This window comes from Cnephaeus nilssonii (genome assembly GCF_951640355.1).
Source record: "Cnephaeus nilssonii genome assembly, chromosome: 6".
NCBI lineage: Eukaryota > Metazoa > Chordata > Mammalia > Chiroptera > Vespertilionidae > Cnephaeus > Cnephaeus nilssonii.
The window spans coordinates 91,587,009-91,612,749 of NC_137077.1; the positions used below are offsets into that span (position 1 = coordinate 91,587,009).

General features: G+C 39.8%; 1 protein-coding gene across 6 annotated transcripts in view; it reads left to right on the forward strand.

The window, feature by feature from the left end:
• ERC1 (ELKS/RAB6-interacting/CAST family member 1) overlaps positions 1–25,741 on the forward strand; it is a 519,277-nt gene that overhangs the window by 270,191 nt on the left and 223,345 nt on the right. For all 6 annotated transcript variants that reach the window (XM_079775049.1, XM_079775046.1, XM_079775048.1 and 3 more), the window contains one exon: positions 9,878–10,038. In XM_079775049.1, the coding sequence (XP_079631175.1) occupies positions 9,878–10,038 (161 nt within the window). The remainder of the gene's footprint in view (positions 1–9,877; positions 10,039–25,741) is intronic.

The window sequence follows — 25,741 nt, forward strand, 5'->3', positions numbered from 1 at the left end:
GCATGAAAATTCATGCACTAGAGGGAGCGTTCCCTCAGCCCGGCCTGCCAACTCTCACAGTCTGGAAGCCTTCAGGGGCAGGAGGCGACCCGGTGATCAGGGAAAGGCAACGCCTCATCACACCTCTGCTGCTGCCACTGCCGGCAGCATAAGCCTTGGCCCACCCTGGTTACCTGAGCCTCGGGTGGCCCTAGGCGGCTGGGCAGCCGCCATCCGAGGCTTGCCTGCACCTCGGGCCAGCCCTGGGCGGCTGGGGAACTGAGGGGACTGGGGACTCCGGAGGCAGGTGCGCGGAGCAGCTGGACCTTGCTGCATGCCTGCCACCCTGGTGGGGCTGAGGGGACTGGGCGCCACCATCTTGTGGCTGTGGGCGCCGCCATCTTTGAGGACATGGCAGTCAATTAGCATATTCCCTCTTTATTGGCTCTGAGTGCCACCATCTTTGAGGGCAGGGCAGTTAATTAGCATTTTCCCTCCTTATTGGCTGTGGGCGCCGCCATCTTTGCAATGGCATGAGGGTCAATTAGCATATTCACTCTTTATTAGATAGGATATGCATGTAACTGTGGACCAAAATCAAAAATAAAAATTTTAAATTCTTATTTTGGTAGCATCTAATATATTTTGAGCTTATGGTCCAATGGCACCATTGTCCACCCTCAAAGAATCTAATGGGGAGAAAAAGAACCTAGTGGAGTTAATTTTCCTGTACCTCTCTTCCTGGATTTCATCATTGCCTAACAAATAGCTCTTGGTCTATCATATTCTTTATGATCATCCCTGTATTGGTCAGTACTTTCTTGCCTTAACCCAGCTCTCCAACTTTTCTTACCCCTTTAACATCTCCCTACTAAGTCACCAAAATTTCTAAATTCATCTATCTTCATTCATTTAACAAATATTCACTGAGTATCTATCTGTTCTGTGCCAGGCACTGGCACAAGCATTCTTAGTTTTCTTCTGGAACCATTTTTCACCTTCTTTGCCTGAAGTGTAATTTGGCCTCTCCCCTGGAAACTCACAACAACCCTTTCTGGTGCTAAGTATTTATCCTAAGATCTTAGTGTTAGAGGTAGGACTCACATCCTTGTTTCCTGGGGCATTATTCCATCACCTTCTTACAATACTCATTGCTTCTTTAAGGCTCATGTTATTTAGCTACAGCATTGAAGCTTTTCAGTGAAGACTTTTGTTATCTCACTGACCAGAATCTACATGGATCACCCATTTGTTACTTTGTCTTCTCAGTTTGTTGCCAGTTGTTCTTTGCCTCCATTGACTTTCTTCCTTTTATAGCTAGCATTCTAGACCTTGTTGTAATCTAGTCTACCTCCAGCTTCACTCCTTAAACATCTCCCACTCTAATCACAATTTTCTATCATTTTAATTTTCTTGTTCAAGTATTACCACTACAACTATCTTTCCACATCATTTGAACTTACTTGTTTCTTGGTGTATTCTAATCCATTAGTCTGTCTTTGCTTTCCTTTCTATTCAGTTTAGATTCCTTGGTCCATTATTTTAATAATTCTGATTTTAACATTCTAAACCCTCTTGGTCCTCTATTTTGTCAGAACCCTTTGGTACCTTCCCTGTTGCTTTTGGGATAAAAGCAAAGTACCCACTATGGCCTACACGATCTTTTTACACATCTGGTCCCTTCTTTCTCTCCTGCCACATTTGTCCCCTTCTTCCCTTTGTTCTGAAGGCTTGTGATACTTTGATTTTTTTTTTTTTATCTTCTCTTGTAGGTTGTGCTTTCCCACTTCAGGGCTACTATACAGACTGGGACCTGAAGCTGGAATCCCTTCCCGGTCCATCGGCTTTCTTGGGGAAATTTTGTCTAATCCCCCAAAACATAGATCAGAACCTCATGTTACTTACTATTACAGCTTCCTGTAACTTCTTACATAACTGTTCACAATGTATAATTATATATTTACTAGAGGCCCATTGCACGAAATTCGTGCACTCGGGGTGGGGGGGAGGTCACTCAGCCTGGCCTGTGCCCTCTCACAGTCCAGGAGCCATTGGAGGATGTCCAACTGACGGCTTAGGCAGGGAGCAAGCCTAAGCTGTCAGTTGGACATCCTTAGTGCTACCGCAGAGGTGGGAGAGGCTCTTGCCACTGCTGCTGCGCTCGCCAGCTGTGAGCCCAGCTTGTAGCTGAGCGGTGCTCCCCCTATGGGAGCACACTGACCACCAGGGGGCAGCTCCTGCATTAAGCATCTGCCCCCTGGTGGTCAGTGTGCATCATAGTGACCGATCATTCTGCCATTCGGTCAATTTGCATATTAGCCTTTTATTATATAGGATGAACTTTATTAATTAGTTACTAAATCTCTGTATTGACTCTAAGCTCAAGAGTGATAGAGAAACATGTCTTTTGCTTTCTGTTGTGCCCTCAATGCATAACACAAATTATCTGGTACCTGGTAGGAAATCAGCATTTTGGGGGAGGAGAGAAGGAGAGAAAGGAAGGATGGAAAAATGTAAAAGTGGGCATGGGGACACTCCCCAGAGTGATTCTGTAGATATACTTGTAGAAAGCTGGTTGAGGACTTTTAAACATTGATAACATCGTAGCAAAGTGTGAATACAATGGAGTCTGACTGTCTAGGTTGGAATCCTAGATCAGCCTCTTCTGGTTGTATTACCTTCAATACAGCACTTAAATTCTAAACCTGTTCTGTAAAAATGAGGATAATAATAATATCTAGTACTAACCTCGTAGCATCATTGTGAGGATTTAATGAGTCAATCCATGTAAAGTCTTTAGAGTACTTCAGAGTATTCATGTAATGTAAGTTGCTATTACTATCATCATTGCAATAACTATAGCTATTCCATATTCATAAAGTACTGTACTAATTGGTATATATCTTGTCAAAGAATTACCATGCACTGGCCAAAAGAACATATTGGGGAAAAAAGAGATTTCTAGTGTAAACACTACCATAAAACTGTATTAGGAATTCTGTAAACTCAAATTCTTATTAGTAGTGATTATGAGGTACCTAAAGGAGTTTGTTAGAAGAGAATGGTTGACTGTATACCAGGTCCAAGCCTGTATAGTAACCCTGAAGTGGGAAAGCACATACATTCTCACTAATACTTCAAAAACGCTCCTCGCCTCAAGCTTGGCACTTCCTTTTTTTTTTTTTTTTTTTTTTTTGTAATTGTAAAACATTTGGTCTTGATCTGTAATTTTCTTGAAATTAAGAAAATAGTGGACTTCTCAAATGAAAATCTGACTTACATGATGAATTCTTAACCTCTAGATAATTTTCTTTTTGTACCATTCTTATTTTCTTCTAATTGTTATTTCCCCCCCTTCCCCTCACACCCTTTGGAGATTTATGCCTCTTAATCTCCCAAGAAATTATAACAAGATTTTCCATTAGCATCTATGAAGCTATAGAAAGTCTTTTACTCTCAGTTGTGGAACAGAAGAAGGTGGGAAGCTTGAAGTTATAGTCTTTGCCAGCACCTGAAGCACACAGTTGCTTTGCTTTCTTAAGGAAAATGGGTCTGTGGTAAAGTCATAATTTGTTCCCTTCTTATTTTGAGTAAAAGTTTATTAGCTTGTGATTTAAGCAAACCATCTGGTCCTGCTGGCACTGTACACTATCAAGCCCTGTGTTTCCTCCATAATATGTTACTGGAGGCAGTTAAGTTACATACTTGAATCACAGCTCTTGCCTGGTCTTTTTTTATGTCTTAAAACATATGCTTTTGTAAATTGTGCTCTGACCTCAACCACATTTTTAAAAATTGTGGAGAATTTTTCTCATCGTTTAGTATGGTATATATCTCTTCTTTTCTTCTACTCAACTTTCATTACCATCATTTCTCCGTGACTATATCCAAAACTATACAACAACTGCTTTGTGGTAGGCATGTAATTGAACAGATATCCAAACAGAGATAGTGGACTGTCTTCTCGGGATTATGGAAAAGTAACAGAAAGTGCGAAGTTTTTCAATTTGAACTTGAGACTGGTTCTCTGCCTTGGAGCCAGAGCACAAGTCAGATGATTATTTGGAAATCCTGCTTTATGGTACCATTTTTGCCTTAAATACTAACATGCTTTCAAACTTTTTTGAGTGAATGTGTGATCTGAGGTAGAAATACTTTGAGGGCCTCACACTCAAATGATTGGGAAAATTAAGCAATCTTTAAGAAAATTATGTTTTAGTAACAAGCAAAATTCTATAAATAAAAGAATGGAATGAAAGATAAAATATGTCTGTAAACATGGCAGACTAGATTCTGGGAAAATAACTCCACAGAAACAATTGAAGATAGCTAATAAAATATGTATTCATAAATTGGCAAGAAAGTAAGGAATTCTCATGTCAGGGGATGAAAAGACAGGGAATTTAAAGATAAGTACTTGATAAGCTGTTGAACATCAAAGTTTGTTTTTGTATGTTGACAGTCCAAAAGAAAAGGTCGATGAGAGCCCACGGTAGAGAATCTAATAACTACTAACCTTTCTCCGCTTATTAAGAAAGTAGTTACAGTGCCCCAAATTGGTCATTTGAAAACACTAATAAAATTGACTGGCCTTTGGTGAGACTAAAAAAATAAAAAGAAGGAAGGCACCATGAACAATGTTTGGAATGATAAAGGGCTCATATCTACAAGTCCTGCAGGTATTAAAAAGAGACAAGGTATTTTTGCCAGTACATTTGAAAATTTAGACTAAATGAACAAATACTAAGAAAAATGGAATTTAGCAAAACTAGTGAAATATGAAAACAATAACCTGAAAAAGAATCAGTAATAAAATTTCCCTTCCACAAAAATTTAAGCCCAGGGAGTTAAACTGGTGATTTTTAATCTATACTAATAAAAGGGTAATATGCAAATTGGTCAGGACACCCTCACAGTAACGACCGAACAGCAGGCTGCATGGGGCGACAAGGCTGTCAGGGGGGTTAGTGAGGGATGACCAAATGACTGAACAGCAGGCTGCGTGGGGCAACCAGGCTGGCAGGGGGTTTAGTGAGGGACGACCAAACGACTGAACAGCAGGTTGCGTGGGGTGACGAGGCCTGCAGGGGGGGTTAGTGAGGGACGACCAAACAACTGAACAAGCAGGCTACATGGGGCGACTAGGCTGGCAGGGGGGTTAGTGAGGGATGTCCAAATGACTGAACAGCAGGCTGTGTGGAGCAACCACCAGGGGGAAGACACTGCTACTGGTAGCATGACGTGCACTGACCACCAGGGGCAGATGCTCAATGCAGGAGCTGCCGAGCTGCAGTGACTTGGCAGCTGTGGTTCTTGGGTGATGCACCCAGAACCAGAGAGGAGGGAGCCTGATTCCAGGGTGCATCACCCAAGAACCGCCCTCTCGCAATCCGGGACCCCTCAGGGGATGTCAGAGAGCCAGTTTCGGCCTGATCCCCGCAGGCCAGGCTGAGGGACCCCACCGGTGCATGAATCTGTGCACTGGGACTCTAGTTAGAATAATAATTACTCTACCTGCAAAGGGGTTATGAGGGGGTTTTCTGGGGTTCTGGGTAATGTTCTGTTTATTGGTCTGTGCTGATTACATAGGTGTATTCGTTTTGAGAAATTTCTTCCTGTTGTACATTTATTATTTGTGTATTTTTCTATATTTATGTCATATTTCAATTAAAAATTTACCGAAAAGTTGAGTTATTGAGTATGCATAGAGTGGGCTTCCTTTTGTGTATAAAGGAAGAATAGATTATTTATGCATGCTTGCTTGTGCACATAGAGAATATGCCTCCAAGTTATATAGGAAACTGATACCATTTCTTACCTGGGGTAGTGAAAGACAGGATGCGAGGGTGATGTTTTTACATATCTACACTAATAAAAGAGAAACATGCAAATGACCATCACTCTACTATGCTACCAGCCAATCAAGAGTGAGTATGCAAATTAACCCAACAAAGTTGGCAATGCCCATAGCGGCCAGGCAATGCTGGAGCTGCTGGGGGCCGGATCAGAAACACAAACCTGCAGGCCCGGCACCCAGCAGCCCCAAGCCCCGCCACAGCGGACCTGGGGCTACTGGGGGTTAGATTGGACACAAACCCGCAGTCCTGGCACCCAGCAGCTCCAAGCCCCGCCACAGCGGACCTGGGGCTACTGGGGGTTAGATTGGACACAAACCCGCAGTCTTGGCACCCAGCAGCTCCAAGCCCCGCGGTTGAGGCGCTGGAGCTGCTGGGGGTGGCAGGGGCAGCGGAGACACAAACCTGCAAGAAACCTGTGGAAAGGGAGATAAACTATCATAACTTTATCTCCCTTTCCACTAGATGAGAAAACTGACCCTGGTTTATTTAGTGATGTAGCCCACACCTTCTACAAGCACAGGGTATGTTATGACCACTCCCAGGAAGGTCTGGTCAGAATACCATCTCTAGGGAATAACGCTACTGTGGCAAATCATCTAAGAGAGGAAACAAGCTTTTGTTGTTTTTTTTTCTGAAGGTCAGAGAACATGCCACCCCAACATATGCTGTGTTGTTATATTGATGATCTTGAGCTGCGGATGTTTGAAAAACAGCAAATGCATGCAGAGGCTTTAACTGAAGTCTCCTGATCTGCCTAAAATCGGACCCCCCAAAAGGAGCTTAAATGTCATAGGTCCCCTTGATGGGAGAAGTGTCATCAGGCAAAGAAGACTGACTCCTGTCACAGGACAGGAGAGTAGAAGTTGACATCACACCCAACCTTTGTTACAAACTATTTTCCCCCACCCCCATTCTTCTTTCCTAAAAATCATTTACTCTCCTCTAAGAGGCCTACATCTCCTGTCCGCTTTCCCTAGGAAGAAGGTATTTAAATCTGCATTCTAAGCCACCTTGGGGAGTTACTCATTTTTCCCTGGGATCTCCCACATATACACGAGGTACACATGTTAATGAACTTTTATTGTGTTTTTTTTTGTGTGTGTGTGTGTTTAAAAAAATATATATTTTATTGATTTTTTACAGAGAGGAAGGGAGACGGATAGAGAGTTAGAAACATCGATGAGAGAGAAACATCGATCAGCTGCCTCCTGCACACCTCCCACTGGGGATGTGCCCGCAACCAAGGTACATGCCCTTGACCGGAATCGAACCTGGGACCTTTCAGTCCGCAGGCCGACGCTCTATCCACTGAGCCAAATCCGCCAGGGTGAACTTTTGTTTTTCTTTGGTGATCTGTCTTTCATTACAAGGGCCTCCACTAAGATATCAGAAAGGTAGAGGAAAACTATTTTTCCTCCTCCATAATTCTATCTCGGGAAATCAAGTCCCCAGCTGAACACTGAGGTTGGCTCAAGTACCAAGCAGTTCCGGCTGACAGGTGGGAAGCTTCTAGGGAGAAATCAATGATATTGGCATCAAAGTGGGACGGAGGGCACATGCATGGTTGCTGGTGGGAGTTTAAAGTGGTTCAACATTTTTGGAGGTTGATTTGGCAAATTCGATAGAAATGTTCAAGGTACATCCAAGAGTCTTCTTCTAGGAATCACATCTGCTGAGATAAAGCACAAGTGCATAAGCCTTGGTCAGAACCCAGGATGCTACTGTGGGATCCCCTTCCATGATAGGAAAACCTGGGAACAACCTGCATTTTTAGGACAAGGTGGCATCTACACTAATAAAAGGGTAATATGCTAATTAGACTGAACATCTTCCGGACGACCTTCCAGACATCCTTCCGGACAAAGCCATGTTGGCGGGGCCAAAGCAGAGGAGGTTAGAGGTGATCAGGCAGGCAGGGGAGAGCAGTTAGGGGGATCAGGCCAGCAGGGGAGAGCAGTTAGGGGGATCAGGCCGGCAGGCAGGTGAGCGGTTAGGAGCCAGAGGTTCTGAAGGATCCCAGATTGGAGAGAGTGCAGGCCGAGCTGAGGGGAACCTCTTCCCATGCACAAATTTCATGCACCGGGCCTCTAGTGTTTAAGATAAGTTTATAAAAGATGTACATATCCCACACTTAATTTGAGTTTGTATAAATGGTGCTATTCATTACTGATTTTTGTCATAAGAGCATACCTTGGTATATCAGTTCAATTCAGTTTCAGATAAGATTTTACATGCATTAAACTGATAAAACAAAATCTTTATTGGCCGTTTTCAAAAGGGCAGACAGTGATATATGTTTATGTAAAGGTAGCAGATATATGAGATCTGCATAATATATATTCTGACAGCAACTGGGACTGAAGATGCTAGTAGCTGAGAACATTAACTTGATGACTTCTGAAAAGATACACAAAGAAGCAAAATCCAAAATGTATCTGTTATCATTGTTTAGCAGCTGTTACCAATCAACATGGAGACTTTGGTTAGGTTTGAGGCACTATAGGAGGGTCTGTTAACAACTCTGATTTGTTACACTGCAGTTTTGTTTCCAAATGCTCTCCGTTTTACTGTCACACAAATTGATATTATGGAGGAGTCAATGAATGGCAGATCCCTGTCTCTGACTTCACTCAACTCTACCTCTCAAAAGGTTTATTGTCACATTATTTCTTGGCAAGCAGCAACCTGAAAAACTCTCGTGATTGGTGTAGTTGGCTGATGGATTACCTAGTTGAAGTTAGTTTTTGGCAATAATGTATTTTATCAGCATATTTTCTGTTTCTGAATTAAAATGGACATGTTTATTTAAATTTGATTTGGGAAACACCCAGAGTAAGTGGAAATCACTGTAAGGTACATATGTAGCTCTTAGTTTTTCATGGTTCAGCATTGTGTCATTTCCTCCTGAGTATTTTTCAGGTCCTTTTAAAGCATTCTGTCTTCTCTCTGAATATTCTATATATTATTCCTGCCTTTCTTGAAAAAACTCTATTTCTGCCTTCTCTGATTGCATTCTAGTTGTTTCTTTAAAAAGAAATTCTTTTTAATGGTGTAAAACAAAAATCATTTATGTTTATACTAAATCTGTTATTAGTCAAGTTTGTCTCTTATTTCCTGAAATTCTTCTATAAATATTTATTACTAGAGGCCCAGTGCACGAAATTCGTGCATGGGTAGGGTCCCTAGTGGCTCCTGGCTGGGGCCTCCCTTCCCCGGCTGCTGGCTGCTGGCTGGAGCCTTCCTTCATTCTGCACCACCCCCTGGTGGTCAGTGCAAGTCATAGTGAGTGATCAAACTCCCAGTCGGTCAAACTCCCAAAGGGACACTTTGCATATTAAGCTTTTATATATAGAGATGATTTTGTTCTTTATATCTTTATCTGTGTTATATTCTTATTTCCATGGAAATTTCTGGGGAATTTCTAAGTAAATTCCTTAAAAGGGATTATCTATGGCAGGCAGTCCCTTGCTGAACTTATATGTCCTTGCATTTATCAAAAAGAAAATGAAGTTCTTTCTGGCTGAAACAGGAAAGAATTATAGTGGAGGGATGACCAGAGATTTATTCATTATTTGCCATATATCCTATATAATAAAAGGCTAATATGCAAATTGTCTCCATGGGTATGAGTTTGACTGACCGAGAGTTAGACGTGCGCTGACCACCAGGAGGCGGCGGCGGCAGGCAACTGGGGGTAGGGAGGCCCCGGTTGGTGGCTGGCAGCCGCTAGGGACCCTACCCATGCACAAATTTCATGCACTGGGCCTCTAGTATATGTATATATATATATATATATATATATATATATATATATATATATATATATGTATGTATGTGTGTGTGTGTGTGTGTGTGTGTGTGTGTGTGTGTGTATATATATATATATATATATATATATATATATATATATAATCCAGAAGGGTACAGTTTTTATGTGTGTATGTATTCAATTTTGTGGGCCCAGGAATTGCCCATTGCCCAGTCCTCTGACTGTAACTGATCAAGAGAATCAGTTTTTCTCTTTTCCATATTTATCACAGGTGGAGGAGTTACTGATGGCCATGGAGAAGGTAAAGCAGGAACTTGAGTCCATGAAAGCAAAACTGTCCTCTACTCAACAGTCTCTGGCAGAAAAGGAAACTCATTTAACTAATCTTCGGGCAGAGAGAAGGAAACACTTAGAGGAGGTTCTGGAGATGAAGTAAGTGTTTTGAATTTTATTCTTCATACATGTGCTTAGTAGAAGTACTTTTCCTCGTTGCTTTCTTCTTCTGGCCCTGTTTATTAGCCCTGACACACGTAGCCTACATTTAATGCTAACTTGTATTTCTCACTCCCTAGAACAAATTTGGAGCAAATCCTGGTCAAACAGAGTTATTTTTACTCCTCTTCATTGAATTTCAAAGTCCTCTATAGTATATGTATCTGTATCCAAATCCATCTCTGAAATTTCTGAAATCTTCTGGAAAGTTTTGGCAAATCGTTGAGCTTATTGAGATGACTATTGGTCCTAAGGTCATATAATGCCTAGGCAGTTTTTAAAAATATTTCTTTATTATAAACATTTCCAAAGGCATACAAAAGTAGAGAGAATAATATAATGAATCCCTGTACACCTATCTCCCATATTTAACAATTAACATTTTTTGCACTCACCAGTCAATATTTTTTATCCAAGATAAATAATAATATCTTTATTATTCTAACAGTGAAGATTAAATTCCAGTTACAATTCCATTCTTTCTTATATTTCCAACATTTACCTTCGATGTGTTTTCCACTGAGTTTAAAGTGCTATTTGGTGGAAAACAAATTCTTATGCAATATATCTTTCCCATAACATGCTGTTTTTCTTTTTTTAATTATTATTGAAAGTATTACATATGTCCCCTCCCCCCATTGTCCTCTCCCAGCCTGTTCTTGCCCCCCAGCCTTCACCACCCCCCCATTATCTGTGTCCATTGGTTATGCTTTTATGCATACAAATTCTTTGGTTGATCTCTTATCCCCATGTTCCCCTACCGTCTATCCTCCCCTGCCTTCCCTCTGAGGTTTGAGGGTCTGTTCAGTGCTTCTATGTCTCTGGATCTATTTTTGTTCATCAGTTTATGTTGTTCATTATATTCCACAAATGAGTGAGATCATGTGATACTTATTCTTCTCTGACTTACCAGTAAATTTTTACAAAATTGTCACTTTTAGCAAAATTTTGCTATATATATTTTCCTACTTGCCTCACATCTTGTGGTTTTCTGAGATAATAATTTTTTGGGAAGCATATATACATCTACTGGTACATAATTTTTCTCTGTGACTGAAAAATTCTGGTGTCCTTCTCCTCAGAATAAGTATCTCTTTTGAAAGTTCAGTAGGACTATCTCCTTTACACTCCCAACCTTCACCCCTACCTAATTATCCTACTCTCATTTTACTGAAACCAAGTCTGTCCTGGGATCCCTCAGTTTCCTTTATCTCAGCAGTTATCTATATTTGTGTGTGTTTTTTGTCTTCTCTCTCAGATGAAATATTTTTTCTTCTTCATAAAGCTAGCTTCTTATCTTTATCACAGATTTTTAAGCACTGGTCTCTCTTCAGTCTTCCTCCATTAATTTTTTTCTCACATAATCTTTGCTCACTTTCTATTAGTTTCTTCTTCTCTGCATAAATATGCAATATCTCTGACCTAATGTAAACAAACTTTTCTCAGCCCAGCTAGTGCTTTAAGCTAACATTACATCTTTTTTGCTGCTTTGAAGTATCAATGAATGTTGAATACCAGAATTATAGAGTAGTAGAGGATCTTGCCATCATACCTTAGTATGAATTTTCATGGCACATGATTATTGTGATGTTATGACAGTGACCCAAGAATTGAGGAAGAACATGTTGGGGTATCACCTGCTCTTATTATGCAACAGTGCAAGGTTTAGATATTCTAACCTCTTAGCAAAGCATTGCAGTTGATCTGGTCTTGGAAGTGATGAATATTTGAAGCAGAAATTGATATGCTGGGGGAATATGGAGAGGTTAGGATTATCATATCATCATGAGATAAATGCTTGCAAATATCCTTCTTAGGAGCAAGTTAGTGCAAGTGATGTAAGCCAAGTTTTTTGTCATTGGTAATATAATTTGAAGCTTGATATTTTGGAGGTGTAGTAGTAGACATAACTCTTGAATGATAAAGAATAAAGTCATTTTGAACACAAAAGATGCAGAGACATTGAAGCATACAACAGACTTACTTATTTCATGGGAGGGGATGGGAAAAGATTAACCAATGGATTTATATGCATATATGCATAGCCTATGGACAGATGATAGTGTGGGGAAGTCCTGGGGATGGTGTGGGAGTAGGGTGGAGGGGGACAGTGAGTGGGGGGACATCTATAGTACTTTCACCAATAAAGATAAACTTAAAAAGGAAAGAGTAAAGTCATTTCATTTGAAGAGGTCTGGGAACCATTCCTAGAACATGGTAGAAGATAGAGTTAAGAAGAAAACTAAATCAAGGTTTAAAGTAATTAAGAAAATGGAATAAGGATGGATATAATTTTGGGGGAAACAAAGTATCATATGTGATTTTTCTAAACGGAAAATGATCCTGCTGAAGCAACAGTGAGTGTGTGTGTGTGTGTGTGTGTGTTTTGTTTGTTCTGTTTTCTCTATGTATTAATAGCTTGACCTTACTTGTCAAATCTTTCCCACTCAGTTCAAATGACTATTTATAGCTACATAGTAGTATATTTGTATAAAAATTTTCTTTTATTTTTAGGACTTTGAAAAGATAAGAAATAATTTTTTAAAAACTATATTTTTATTGATTTGAGACAGGAAGAGAGAGGAAGAGAAAGATAGAAACATCAATGATGAGAGAGAATCATTAATTGGCTGCCTCCTTCACGCCCCACACTGGGATTCAGCCTTCAACCCAGGTATGTGCCCTGACCTGGAATTGAACTGTGACCTCCTGGTTCATAGGTCGATGCTCAACCACTGATCCATGCTGGCTGGGCTGAAATAATTTTTTAAAGTTGCTTGACTTTAAACCATGCAAAGCGAATTTTGGTAATTTGTTTTTCACACCACAGTACTAAACTTTGTTTTGAGCTTCTCTTGCCAACCTAGGTTGGAGATTACATTTCTGAAAAGTACTATAATTACCAAAATTTTGTTTTTGTAGGATCAAGCACTTATCAATAAGGCACTGGGCAACTAATTAAAGCATACTGATAAGTTTATATAAGTAGTATAGAAATTTAATAAACATTAATAAAAGTTCTGGAAATAAAATGTAAAAACCTGACTTTAACAGTAACATATCTCTTATATCACTTTCTTCAATTGCTCATGATTTATTACTGTGGCATCATGATGTTCTTAGATTTTCCACAAGTTTTGTGTTGTTCAGGTTTACCAACTTAAAGTTTTAAAGTAGTCCTTGCTTTAATTTGCACTTAAATTTCCCCCTTTTTTGTCATTAATTTTCAATATTATCATAGTTGTTTAATACCTCCCTTTTAATAAATTACCTCAGCACTTTAGGCTTAATCCTTTAGGGCAATGTTGGGGAACCTTTTTTCTTCCAAGGGTCATTTGGATATTTATAATATCATCCGAGGGCCACACAGGATTATTAACTTAAAAATTAGCCTGCTATATTTGGTCAACCATTTAATGCCGTGGCAGGGCCAGACCAAAATGATTTTATAGGCTTTCTATGGCCCACGGGTCAGGTGTTCCCCCACACCTGCTCTAGAGAGTGGTGGTTCTTAACAGATGATCTCTGTTTGCACTGCACTGTCAGCCAAGCCACTTAGTTCTACCAAGTGTGGGGAGCAACAGTTATTCTGTTCTTTTCATCTAGAAGAGTGAATTAAAACCCTATTTTTAAAAAATGTAGATTTTTTAAAGTTTGGCATAAAAGTAAGTGTAATGTAATGATTCATAAAACTTAAGTCGAAAACTATACAATTAACCTAAGTGTAATTATGCAGAAAACACTGTGAATGAAGGATGGGTTCTGATAGTGAGCTTCCTATTTCTTTTCACTATGAAGCTGACCACGGGAATAGATATTTTTCTGCTACATTTGGGACTCCTTTCCATATATTGAACAGGTTGTTCTAATCATCTGTCCAGGGTTGTGGGTGTCTCAGTTTCTACAACTTTGCTCAAAATTTATGTAATACCTTAATCAACAAAGAAAAAAAAGAAAAAGAAATACAATGAGGGGACACAGACACTAGAGGGGTGAGGGCATGTGCTGGGGGATGGGGGATGCTGGGGGGAGTTCAGTGGGGGAAAAAGGAGACTTTTGTACTACTATTTATAATACTTTAAACAATAAAATAAAGTAATACTGAAAAGAAAAGAAAAGAAAAAAATTTATTTCATTCTGATGTCAATTTGTAAGGAGTTTACTCCCACCAAATAGTTCTGCCTGATATCACCTCTAATTAGTTACGGCAACTAGTAAGAGCATACTTCCTGGAATAAAGGAGCCTGAGTCTGAATTCTCACTCAGGAACTTATGAGCTCTATTAGTGGCCCGGTGCACGAAATTTATGTAGGGGGGGTGGGAAGGGGTGTCCCTCAGCCTGGCCTGCACCCTCTTCAATCTGGGACCCCTCGGGGGATAACCAGCAGTCAGACATCCCTCTCACAATCCAGAACTGCTGGCTCCTAACTGCTCCCCTGCTGGCTTGAATGCCCCTAACCACCTATGCCTCGGCCATGCACCCGGGACCCAGGATTCCCTCCTCCAGCCGACCACAGGGACCCGGGATCCGGGCTTCCCTCCCTCTGGTCAGCCATAGGCGCCCAGGCCAGCTGCAGTCCCAGGGAATGGTGGGCAGGTGGCTTCGTCTGGCCTGCAGCCGCAAGTGCTGGTGCCCCAGACCGCAGGTTGGGCGGCTTCTCGATCTCCTAGGCCACAGACAGCCACAGGAGCTGGCGCCTGGACCTCAGGCAAGCAGCTTCTCCGTCTATCAGGCTGTAGCCAGCCTCAGGCGCTGGCACCTGGTTTCTCAGTCTCCACCAGGACTTCTGCAGCTGGCTATGGCCTGGGATCAGGGGCAGGCGGCTTCTTCGTCTCCTGGGCTGCAGCCAACCTCAGGCACTGGGGCCCAGTTCCTCTGTCTCCTGGGACGTGGGGTGGGAGGACGTGGGGTGGGTGGCTTCTGCGGCTGGCTGCAGCCTGGGATTATGGGGCAGGTGGCTTCTTGGTCTTCCTGGCCACAGCCAGCCTCAGGCACTGGTGCCCGACTTCTCCGACTCCCACAGGCCTGGAGTGGCTGGGGGGCAGGGCCGCTGCCATCTTTGGTTAATTTGCATACTCACTCCTGATTGGCTGGTGGGCGTAGCAGGGGTACTGTCAATTTTCATCTTTCTCTTTTATTAGTGTAGATGATTTCCTCAAGTTATTTAACCTCTCTATACCTCATCTCCTCATTCAAAAATGGTAATAATAATTGTTTCTGCTTCATTCAGTTTTCATGACAATAACAAGAAATTATTAATATGTAGAATTGAGAACAATGCTTGACACAGGGTGCACTTAATAGTGGGCATTATTAGCTTGTTAACTATTTTCTGGTGATGATTTGCAGGAAAACAGAAAATTGTTTAAGCAAAATTTAAAAGGAGAAAGACAGTATCTTTCTTTTGGCTATTGGCAATGACAACCACATTTCTCACTCTATAATCATTGGCAGAACCTACCATATTTTAAATATTTTACATTGTTTAATTATTGCTAATTTAACAAGTCAAAGGACTTGCTCATTATAACTAGAGAACTTGAAATGTAGGAGAAATATGAGGGCAATGCAATGTTCAAAACAGACCAAAACATGCATATATGTGACTGTGAATCTAAAATAAGAAGTCTTAAGAAAAAAGCTGTTGGTCATTTGTATAGAAAATTCTTTGGTAAAACACTAGAATAGTCTAGAGTAATCCTGACCTAGTTAAACCAAAAGGAACGTCTTAATAGTTCTTTTCCATTCCTAGCATTATGATTACAATTCTTGAGTATCTGTTACAGATAAATGATGGCCTTGATTTTGGGGAGATGTGAAACTGTTCACTTGGTAGCCTGCCAATGATTATTCAATAGAAACATTTGAGTTGGTTAGCTAGCCCTAAAGAGAAGGAATGTTTTTATTGGCATTTCCCACATTGGTTCTTCTTTTCCTTATGCTGTGGTTTTGTTAGCCATTATTTTTTTTATTCCACTTTTATGTTAGCCCCTTTCCCTAAGAAAGAAAGGATGAATGGGAGAAGGGGGAAAATAATAAATGTCTACTCTAATAACCATAATAAATTTTAAGTATTAATTTAGGTTATGAGCTTCACTATTAAGATTTCTAGATGAGCTGACTCATTTTTTACTGCCCTGAATTTAAACTCCTACTACAGTCTCACCCCATGTTGGCATTACAAATAAAACTTAAAAGAAAAGAATAATTTTTATTTGGAATACAATTTTTATCAAACTATGAATTTGACTACTCTTAGAACTGGTTTGTGAGGACAAGTGGTAGGAGAGCTCTTTAGTTTCATTGAGGATCCAGAGCTGTTTGATAAGTAGCATCCCATTATTAAACTTGGCAGAAAAATCCAAACATCTTTGGGCTAAATTATATACTCTTGAGATGCCTTTTGGCTAAAGAAATATCTAACTTACCACAAACAGAAAATAAATTTTATATGTGCCTAAAAAGAGTCCAATAATATCATCTGAATTCTGACATTTAAAAAATTCTTGCCTGTTAAGAGAGAAACATAGAATATGCTTAGGACTAAGAAAGCTATAGAAAATGGTTACTGGGAAAAGTTTAGTCTATTTAGGAATGGAATAATTAGGTGATCAATCTATTATACCCTGAATAATTAAAACAGTTTATTTTAAATTATTTTATCTCATAATATTCTGCAGTATTTCATTTTAAAATTTATTGTAGAGTTGCTGGCATTTAAAAAAACACACCTATTTGTGGATTTATAACAGTCTTCCACATTAAACACAAAATTGAAAATAGTTATGCAGATTATAGCCTAGTAACAATATAAGAACATCTGTACTTTTTGTAAAGCCACATTTATTTACACTAACATCAAATGCTTTTAGTCATTAGACAAATGATATAGGACTTTTAGTAGAGTGGAAGAATTTTTCACAGTAACCTAAAATACTAAGGTTTAAATATTTTATAGGAAATCACATAAATTAATATAAAAATTTCCTACACTTGAATTGAAAAAAGAAAAAAAAGTATTATGTATAGTATAGCTATAAACAAATAACACTAGTGGGACTAGTCATGATTAAAATTATAAAGCAAAATTTGTATGATCTATAATAAACTCTCTCTTGGGACTTTGGGATTTGCTCCTTAGTCCTGGTTAACTCTTTAGTTCTGCCTCCTCTTTTTCTACCCTGATATCCAACTTTTTTATGCTATCTACCTTACAGAATGTGTGATCTCGATTGTTCTTAACATCTTTCCTCATCAGAACTAATAGTTTTAGTTGGAGCTCTGAGTTGTTACAGGACAGTGGTGTAAATGTGTTTGTTAAATGTAGTAATTATTAGAGTTACCTCTTCCTAGTTCTAAATTTTGACCATGATGCTCAGCTTCTCACAAGATTAGGCATGTGTATTACAAATATTTTTATTCCTTATGACCTAAATTGGAATCAATGACCTATCACTCTAAATATTCCTTGCCTTTCTCCTCCCTTAGAACCTAAGTCTAGCCCGGCTGGCGTGGCTCAGTCATTGAGCATCAACCTATGAACCAGGAGGTCACAGTTCAATTCCCGGTCAGGGCATATGCCTGGTTGCGGGCTCGATTCCCAGTGTGGGGTGTGCAGGAGGCAGCTGATCAATGATTCTTTTTTTTTAATTTTATTGTTTAAGGTATTACAAATAGTAGTACATATGTCTCTTCCCCCCCTCCCCACTGACCTCCCCCCAGCCTCCTTTACCCCCCAGCACTTGCCCTCGTCCCCCCGCCCCCAGTGTCTTGTGTCTGTTGGTTCTTCTTATATGCATGCATACAAGTCCTTCGGTTGATCTCTTACCCCCCCTCCAAACCTCCCCTACCTTCCTGCTGTAGTTTGACAGTCTGTTCAATGCTTCTTTGCCTCTGTTATTTTTGTTCAACAGTTTGTAATGTTCTTTATTATTCATAAATGAGTGAGATCATGTGGTATTTATCTTTCACTGACTGGCTTATTTCACTTAGCATAATGCTCTCCAGATCCATCCATGCTGCTGCAAATGGTAAGAATTCCTTCTTTTTTACAGCAGCATGGTATTCCTTGTGTAGATGTACCACTGTTTTCTAATCCACTCATCTGCTGATGGGCATTTAGGCTGTCTCTCCCTCTCCCTTCCTCTCTGAAATCAATAAAAGAAAAACAACAACAAAAAAAAACACCCTAAGTCCATTCCACCTTTTAGCCATTTAAGGTCAGATGTAACTTCCAAACAGAAGAAACCACATTCTTATTTTTAAAAAAATATGCTTTTATTGATTTCAGAGAGAGAAAAGGAGAGGGAGAGAGAGAGAGAAACATCAAGGATAAAAAAAATTGCAATAACCATTGTAAGAAAATCTGTTAACTAATATACCACCAATCTGAGAGGTGTTTGGGATTTGGGATTTTAAACATTTTTTTCCGTTCAGGATCTTCGTTTTCAGTGTTACTCAGAGAATACCATATAGGTAGTTACTCATTCTGTAAATGCATAAAACTTCCCTCAAGTTTTGTATGTAGAAGATTATAATTCATCCATTTAATCATAACCTTTTCCTATCAGAAGATCCTGAACACAATACTATTATTGTAGCAAAGGATATGTTTACATTTTGAGCCAGTTTGCTTACCCATAAAACAGGGATAGTACTTGGGCCTACCTTATGAGGTTGTTGTGAGGATCAAATGAGATGAAGTAATGAAAACATTTTGAAATTGGTGAGGCTGAATATTTGCAAAACATAATACAGCTGAAAATCCAATTCATACTTAATTTTTCACGTCTGTAGTTTTTCATTCTGAAATGAAAGGATTTCCTAAATCTCTTAAGATCCCTGTGGTTTTAAAAATTATATAGTTCTTTGACTAGTTGACCTTCTCAGGTCCCTTAATTCTGTAGTTGGAAATGTTCTAAGTCAGTGGTCGGCAAACTCATTAGTCAACAGAGCCAAATATCAACAGTACAACGATTGAAATTTCTTTTGAGAGCCAAATTTTTTAAACTTAAACTTCTTCTAACACGACTTCTTCAAAATAGACTCGCCCAGGCCATGGTATTTTGTGGAAGAGCCATACTCAAGGGGCTAAAGAGCCGCATGTGGCTCACGAGCCGCAGTTTGCCGACCACTGTTCTAAGTAAATAAAAAGCATAATGTATATAAAAATAGAATACTAGGAAGAAGAAGCCATGAATTTTTGGATGAGGACTAGGGTGCACATTCACTGGATGGGACTCCCCAATCCTTTACCGAGATTGGCTAATATGGGGATGAAAGTGGAATTTTTATATTAGAGGTAGAGCAATACTGGTGAATTTGTACTTGCAACCCAGTCAGAGTAGTAAAGTTTTTGCTAAAACTTCAGATGTCTTGCCATGATAACAGAAAAGCTAGGGTTTAGGAATAGGGAGCATGACCTATAATAATGCCTACTATAGACCTAGCCTCACAAAACTTAAAGCCCCAAGAAAGTCTCTAGGGGATATAGAATTTTGAGGGTGAGTCCCACCAAGATAGAGAGGTTAGGAAAGCTCAAGATATAGCTTAACAAAGGATAAATCCAAAGCTTACACATGTTCAAGATCAACTATTAACTGAATTACCTTCTAGACTAAATTTCATTGCTCATCAGAATAAAATAGCAGAATACAGAGTCTTTACAATGTATCATATACAGTTTGCTATGTTGGATTTTTTAAAATTGCCAGACATGCAAAGAAATAGTAACATGACCTAGTGAACAAAAACATGCAGTAGAAATTAACTCAGAGAAGTCCCAATGAATTTAACAGATAAAGACTTTAAAGTCACTCTTATGAATGTGCTTAAAAGACTTAAAGAAAAATGTCATATTGACAATAGGAGAAGTAGGAAACCTCCAAAAGAGAAGAAAAAATTTTTTAATGGAAATTTGAAAACTGAAATTGAAAATTCACTGGGTGGTCTCAATGATAGATTAAAGCTCTCAAAAGACTCTATAAATTTTTAAATGGATTAATGGAAATTAATCTGAGTAACAGGGAGAAAACGTATTTTTATAAAATTAACAGAGCCTCAGTGACATGTTGGACAGTATCAAATGGGCTAACATATATTTAACTGAAACTCCAAAAAGATAAAAGAGTGAGAAAGGGGCAGAAAGAAATTTTTGAAAAAGTATGTGTGAAATAGTTCTCTAATTTGACTTAAAATACATTGATTTAAAAAGGTATATGGGAAATCTCTGTGCCACCTTCTCAAATTTATTTGAAACCTAAAACTGCTCTTAAAAAATAAAGTTTTGAGCATCATGGTCAAGTGAGGAAGACCTCTTGGTTATAACTACCCTTGAAGTTATAAGAAGTTGGACAACTATAATTCAACAAAGGACTCCCTGCTCAGTACACAAGTGTGTCTGAGAGATCCACACTCTGAGACATCTGAAGCTGGGCATATCAGGATGAGCAGAGGAAGCAGGTTGCGGGGAAGGACGGAGGGAGCCTCAGAGGGAGCCCAGAGCTCGCTACAGCTCCAGCAGACACAGTAGCAGGTTGCAGTGCACACGCTTGACATCTCAGAGGGCCAGAGGGGCAGACCAACATTTTGGCCTGGGTGGCCTGTGCACACTGTGGCTAACCCCAGTGACAGGAGTAGAGATACAGATGTATGGAAGATGAGATCTAGCAGGTGCCATTACTAGGAAAAGAGCAAAGCCACAGAGGAGCGAATCTGCCTCCTACCTGCCCTTGCCCATTGCAGCGGGATTTGGTAGAGGCAGCTAAGCATTGCTGGCAGCCTTTGGGTACATGAGGATACACCAGCATCTCAAAGGCCCAGAGCTCCAGCACCAGTCACTTCCACCAAGGGGTGGTGCTCTGAGACTGAGACAATCCAGTTACAGAGGGGATGTCCACTTCCTTGGAAAATAGCAGGCATTCTCCATGGCGAAGGGAACCCAGTCCCACCAAGATCCTGGAGGGCCCAGTAAAGCTTGTAAGACAAAACAAAAATTTATACTATTGCACCATCTACTGGAAAACAAAGGAAAGACCTCTACTTATCAACCTGCTGAATTTTTAAAAATAAAACTGTACATAAAAAAAAGGAGAGTTCAGCACCTTAAATGCCTGGGCTGAGAAACAATCTGTCAAGTATTGTGAATAATCAAGCTAACAGGGAACTTGAGAGAAAATGAAGTCTCCAGAAACCAAACTCAACGATATGACAAATTTAGATGTAAATGATAAAAGAGTTCAAGATTGTAGTTTTGAAAAAACTCAGTAAGTTGCAAGACAGAAAAGCAGGTCAGTGAGCTCAGGAATAAAATTAACAAATAAAAGGAGTACTTAATCAAAGATATTGAAATTATAAAAAAAGAACCAAACAGAAATTATGGTGCTGAAGAACTCAGTAAATGAAATGAAGAATGAATTAGAGCCCAGCTGGTGTGGCGCAATAGTTGAGCATCAACCTATGAACCAGGAGGCCATGGTTTGATTCCTGTTCAGGGCACATGCCCAGGTTGTGGGCTCAATCCCCATTGTGGGGTGTGCAGGAGGCAGATGATCCGTGATTCTCTCTCAGCATTGATGTTTCTATCTCCCTTCTTCTCTGAAATCAATAAAAATATATTAAAAGAAAAAAAGAATGACTTAGAGAGCTTCAGAAATAGGTAGATCAAATGGAAGAGAGAAATAGTGAACTTGAAGATAGAAATCTAAACTCAGGTGGAAAAAGAGAAATGGGAGTTAAAAATAATGAAAGAACTCTATGAGAAACTATCTGACTTCCTTAGAAAAAGCAATATAAGAATAATGGGTATACCAAAGGAGAAGAGACTGTTCAAACTAATAATTAATGAGAACTTCCCAATCCTGTGGAAAGAGCTGGATTCTCAAATTCAAGAAGGCAACAGAACACCTAATTATCTCAATGTAAAAAGACCTTCATCAAGATATATCATATTAAAATGTCAAAAGTTAATGACAAAGAATTCTCAAAGTAGGCTAGAGAAAAAAGACTGTAACCAATAAGGGAGACTCCGTTAGATTATCATCGGATCTTTCAAGCTAGGAGAGAGTGGAATCAGATATTCAAAATATTCAGAGAAACCACCAGCCAAAAATAATATGTTCAGAAAATTTATCCTTTTAGTTATGAAGGAGAGATAAAGGATTTTTCAGACAAACAAAAGCTGAGGGAATTTACCATCACAAGACCTAAACTATAAGAAATGTTTAAAGGGCCTCTTCTACTTGAAACAAAAAGATAAAAGGATATGAAACTGGGAGTAAGATGATAGATGGAAGCAGGAACCTGCAATTCCATTTCAGAAAAGGGCATTAAACAATTAAAAGCTTAAGAGGAAAGCATTTAAAAAAAGACTATGGTTTCTACGATTTAAAAGGTAATGCACAGCACAACGGGCTAAATTGTGATAACCATAACACAAAAAGGGAGAGAGTAAAGTACTGAACGTTCATGGGTAAATGAAGATAAGATGCAATCAGAAGAAAAAGGACTATTGTATACTATATGAAACTTTTTAAAACATAAACCTAATGGTAACCATAAACCAAAAATCCTAACCTGAAATACATAAAGAGGAAGCAGCAGAAGAAATCATAGAAAACCACCAAAGTAAAATAGCATTCAGAAAAATGGGAAAAGAAACAGTGGAGATACAGAGTAACCAGAAAACAAAAAATAAAATGGCTGTATCATGTCCTCATACACTGAGTGGCCAGATTATTAGTAATCTCGCCACTCAATGTGTGTGTGTGTGTGTGTGTGTGTGTATGTGTATGTGTATACATATATACACATACACATACACACACACACACTAGAGGCCCGGTGCATGAATTCATGCATGGGTGGGGTCCGGCCAGCCTGGCCAGGGGGAGGGGACATGGGCGGTTGGCCGGCCGGCCTGCCTGCTGGTCGAACTCCTGGTTGAGGGAACAATTTGCATATTAGCCTTTTATTATATGCGTTCAGAGATCATAATAATCTGGCCACTCAGTGTATATCAATATTTACCCTAAATTTAAATTGACTGAATTCACCAATCAAAAGACACAGAATAGCAGGATGGATTAAAAAACAATACCCAACTATATATGTTGACTTTAGGAGACCCATCTCAGCTATAAAGACAAGCATAGACTCAAAATGAAGGGGTGGAAGATGACACCTCAAGAAAATGGCATACAAAGCAAAGCATACAAAGATAAGGTGTAGCCAGACTTATAGAGACAAAATATATATCATGATAAAAAATTTACAGGGGACAAAAATGAGCATTTTATAAGAATTAGGGGACAATTCACCAAGGAGACAACACATCAATATTTATGCACCCAATCTTCGAGCACCAAAATATATAAAGTAATTACTAACAGAGCTAAAGGGAGAAAAGGACAGAAATAGAGTCATAGTAGGGGACCTGAATACCCCACTGATAGCAATGGATAGGTCATCCAACTAGAAAGTCATTAATGAAATGTAGCTACAAGAAGAATGGTGGGAAAACTACCAATATGTGGAGATCCATGCTACTGCATAACTAACAGTTGGGTCAAAGAAGAAATAAGGGATCAAAAGATACATTTTAAAAAAAAGAAAACAACAATATAACATACCAAAATTGTGGGGATGCTGAGAAAAGTGGTACTAAGAGGAAGGTATATGACATGATAGGCCTACCTCAAGAAACAAGAAAAAGCTCAAACAATCTAGCATTATACCTTAAAGAAATAGCAAAGGGAGAACAAAGCCCACAGTGCAAGGAAGGTTATAATAAAAATTAGAGCAGAAGTAAATGTAATAGAGATAAAAAAGACAAAAGAAAAAAAATAATGAAACAAAGAATGATTTTAAAAAAATAAAATTGGCAAAACCCCGGTTAGACTCAAATGGAAAAAGAATAAAAAAAAGAAAACACTCAAATAGATAAAAACAGAAGTGAAAACAGAGATGTTACAATGGACACCACAGAAATACAAATGATTATACAAGAATACTGTGGAGCCGAAACCGGTTTGGCTCAGTGGCTAGAGCGTCGGTCTGCGGACTAAAAGGTCCCAGGTTGGATTCCGGTCAGGGGCATGTACATTGGTTGCGGGCACATCCCCTGTAGGGGGTGTGCAGGAGGCAGCTGGTCGATGTTTCTCTCTCATCGATGTTTCTAGCTCTCTATCCCTCTCCCTTTCTCTCTGTGAAAAATCAATAAAATATATTTTTAAAAAAAAAGAATACTGTGGAATACTTTTTTCACTAGTGAATTCTACCAAATATTCAAGAAGATTTAATACCTATTCTTGCAAATTCTTTCTAAAAAGTGAACAAGAACAAATACTTTATAACTCATTTTATTAGGCCAACATTACCCTGATACCAAAAACAGGTAAGGAGAATTCAAAAAAAAGAAAATGTCAGGTCAGTACCTCTGATGAACATCTATACTAATAAAAGTGTAATATGCTAATTAGACCACACATCTTCGGACGTCCTTCCAGACAAAGCCACGGTGGCAGGGGCTGAGGCAGAGGTAGTCAGGGGCGATCAGGTTGGCAGGGGAGAGCAGTTAGGGGGCGATCAGGCTGGCAGGGGGGAGCAGTTGGGGGCAATCAGGCCAGTGAGGTAGGGCAATTAGAGGCAATCTGGCCAGCAGGCAGAGGTGGTTAGGGGTGATCAGGCAGGCAGGTGAGCGGTTAGGAGCCAGCGGTCCTGGATTGCGAGAGGGGTGTCTGACTGCCGGTTTAAACCAGCAGTTGGACATCCCCCAAGGGTTCCTGGATTGGAGAGGGTGCAGGCTGGGCTGAGGGACCCCTGCCCCCGTGCACAAATTTCATGCACCGGGCGTCTAGTCCTATATAATAAAAGGCTAATATGCAAATTGACCAAATGGTGGAATGACTGGTCACTATGACGTGCACTGACCACCAGGGTGCAGACACTCAAAGCAGGAGCTGCCTCCTGGTGGTCAGTGCACTCCCACAGGGGGAGCACCACTCAGCCAGAAGCTGGGCTCACAGCTGGTGAGCGCAGCAGTGGTGGCGGGAGCTTCTCTCACCTCTGCGGCAGCGCTAAGGATGTCCAACTGACGGCTTAGGCCCTGAGGGCTCCTGGACTGCAAGCCCCCCCTGAGTGCACGAGTTTTGTGCACTGAGCCTCTAGTAGATACAAAAATTCTAAACAAAGTACTTGCAAATACACAATACATTCAAAAGACAAAAGCACCATGATCCAGTGGGCCTCATTCCAGTGTGCAAGAAAAGTCCAACATATGCAAATCAAACAATGTAATACACCACATTAATAAAATAAAGAGATAAAAATCATGAGATCAGCCGAAACCGGTTTGGCTCAGTGGATAGAGCGTCGGCCTGCGGACTGAAAGGTCCCAGGTTCGATTCCGGTCAAGGGCATGTACATTGGTTGCGGGCACATCCCCGGTAGGGGGTGTGCAGGAGGCAGCTGGTCGATGTTTCTCTCTCATCGATGTTTCTAGCTCTCTATCCCTCTCTCTTCCTCTCTGTAAAAAAAAACAATAAAATATATTAATAAATAAATAAATCATGAGATCATATCAGTAAATGCAGAAAAAGCATTGAACAACACAATGTCCACCTGTGATTAAAATACTCAATAACA